The sequence below is a fragment of the Corvus brachyrhynchos genome, unplaced genomic scaffold (assembly GCF_000691975.1).
Source record: "Corvus brachyrhynchos isolate BGI_N302 unplaced genomic scaffold, ASM69197v1 scaffold617, whole genome shotgun sequence".
Taxonomy (NCBI): domain Eukaryota; kingdom Metazoa; phylum Chordata; class Aves; order Passeriformes; family Corvidae; genus Corvus; species Corvus brachyrhynchos.
This window is the reverse complement of record NW_008239062.1, coordinates 124044-126393: the sequence shown is the minus strand read 5'-3', so window position 1 is coordinate 126393 and position 2350 is coordinate 124044. Positions and strand designations below refer to the sequence as shown.

Genomic DNA, 2350 nt, shown 5'->3' with positions numbered 1-2350 from the left:
AAAGGGGCACTCACAGAGCCAGAAAACCGGGAATAAACCCTGGGAAAAACCAGGAATAAACCCTGGAAAAACCAGGAATAAAGCCCAGGGAAAGGGGCACTCACAGAGCCAGAAAACCGGGAATAAAGCCCAGGAAAAACCAGGAATAAACCCTGGGCAAAGGGGCACTCACAGAGCCAGAAAACCGGGAATAAACCCTGGGAAAAAGGGCACTCACAGAGCCAGAAAACCGGGAATAAACCCTGGGAAAAAGGGCACTCACAGAGCCAGAAAACCGGGAATAAACCCTGGGAAAAAGGGCACTCACAGAGCCAGAAAACCGGGAATAAACCCTGGGAAAAAGGGCACTCACAGAGCCAGAAAACCGGGAATAAACCCTGGGAAAAAGGGCACTCACAGAGCCAGAAAACCGGGAATAAACCCTGGGAAAAAGGGCACTCACAGAGCCAGAAAACCGGGAATAAACCCTGGGAAAAAGGGCACTCACAGAGCCAGAAAACCGGGAATAAACCCTGGGAAAAAGGGCACTCACAGAGCCAGAAAACCGGGAATAAACCCTGGGAAAAAGGGCACTCACAGAGCCAGAAAACCGGGAATAAACCCTGGGAAAAAGGGCACTCACAGAGCCAGAAAACCGGGAATAAACCCTGGGAAAAAGGGCACTCACAGAGCCAGAAAACCGGGAATAAACCCTGGGAAAAAGGGCACTCACAGAGCCAGAAAACCGGGAATAAACCCTGGGAAAAAGTAGGAATAAAGCCCAGGAAAAGGGGCACTCACAGAGCCAGGAAACCGGGAATAAAGCCCGGGAAAAACCAGGAATAAAGCCCAGTAAAAACCGGGAATAAACCCTGGGAAAAAGGGCACTCACAGAGCCAGAAAACCAGGAACAAACTCTGGGAAAAGGGGCACTCACAGAGCCAGAAAACTGGGAATAAACCCTGGGAAAAAGCAGGAATAAAGCCCAGGAAAAGGGGCACTCACAGAGCCAGGAAACCGGGAATAAAGCCCGGGAAAAACCAGGAATACAGCCCGGTCACAACCGGGAATAAACCCTGGGAAAAAGGGCACTCACAGAGCCAGAAAACCAGGAACAAACTCTGGGAAAAGGGGCACTCACAGAGCCAGAAAACTGGGAATAAACCCTGGGAAAAACCAGGAATAAACCCTGGGCAAAGGGGCACTCACAGAGCCAGAAAACCGGGAATAAACCCTGGGAAAAAGCAGGAATAAAGCCCGGGCAAAGCGGCACTCACAGAGCCAGAAAACCGGGAATAAACCCTGGGAAAAAGCAGGAATAAAGCCCGGGCAAAGCGGCACTCACAGAGCCAGCGGTCCGACACCACGCGGATGAAGTACTGGGGCGGCAGCGGCTCCAAGAAGGGCACGAAGAACGTCACCAGGTGCTCGTCCTGGGCGTACTTGGCCTTGAGCAGGAAGTACTCGTGGTGCAGGATCACCTCGCTGTCCACGTCCTCCACCAGGATCCAGAACGCCTCGGAGGAGCCGTGAACCTGGGGCAAAAGGGGCACCTCTCAATTCCCCGGCCCAGCCCCAAATTTCCAGGTGTTCAGGAGCTGCAGCGCAGCAAGGCGGCCCCAAAATTCCTCATTTTCACCCCAGAATTATGTTTTCCCAAATGGTTTTTACAACTGGACCCCAAAATTCCTCATTTTCACCCCAGGATTGCGTTTTCCCAAATGGTTTTTACAACTGGACCCCAAAATTCCTCATTTTCACGCCAGAATTATGTTTACCCTCGTGGTTTTTATAATTGGACCCCAAAATTCCTCATTTTCACCCCAGGATTGCGTTTTCCCAAACGGTTTTTACAATTCAACCCCAAAATTCCTCATTTTCACCCCAGGATTGCGTTTTCCCAAATGGTTTTTACAATTCAACCCCAAAATTCCTCATTTTCACCCCAGGATTGCGTTTTCCCAAATGGTTTTTACAATTCAACCCCAAAATTCCTCATTTTCACCCCAGGATTGCGTTTTCCCAAATGGTTTTTACCATTGGACCCCAAAATTCCTCCTTTTCCCCCAGAAATGTATTTCCCCTGATGATTTTTACACTCCAGCCACAAAATTTCCCTTTTCTCCCCAAACCAGGACATTTTCCCCTCATGATTTCCACACCCCAGCCCCATAAATCCCATTTTTCCCCCTCAAACCAGGCCTTTACCCTGAAGATTTCCACCTCCAACCCCATAAATCCCATTTTCCCCCCAAATCAGGACCATTTCCTCTCATGATTTCCACACCCCAGCTCCATAAATCCCATTTCCCCCGAAATCAGGACATTTTCCCCTCACGATTTCCACACCCCAGCTCCATAAATCCCATTT

At 49.9% G+C, this 2350-nt stretch overlaps 1 protein-coding gene across 1 annotated transcript in view; it reads right to left on the bottom strand.

Annotated features, from left to right (window-relative positions):
* The window catches only part of SNRNP200 (small nuclear ribonucleoprotein U5 subunit 200), a gene marked incomplete at its 5' end in the record, with an annotated part of 78572 nt that overhangs the window by 26960 nt on the left and 49262 nt on the right, over positions 1–2350 (bottom strand). Inside the window, 1 exon segment of the mRNA XM_017739196.1 lies at positions 1325–1514. Within this exon segment, the coding sequence (XP_017594685.1) occupies positions 1325–1514 (190 nt within the window).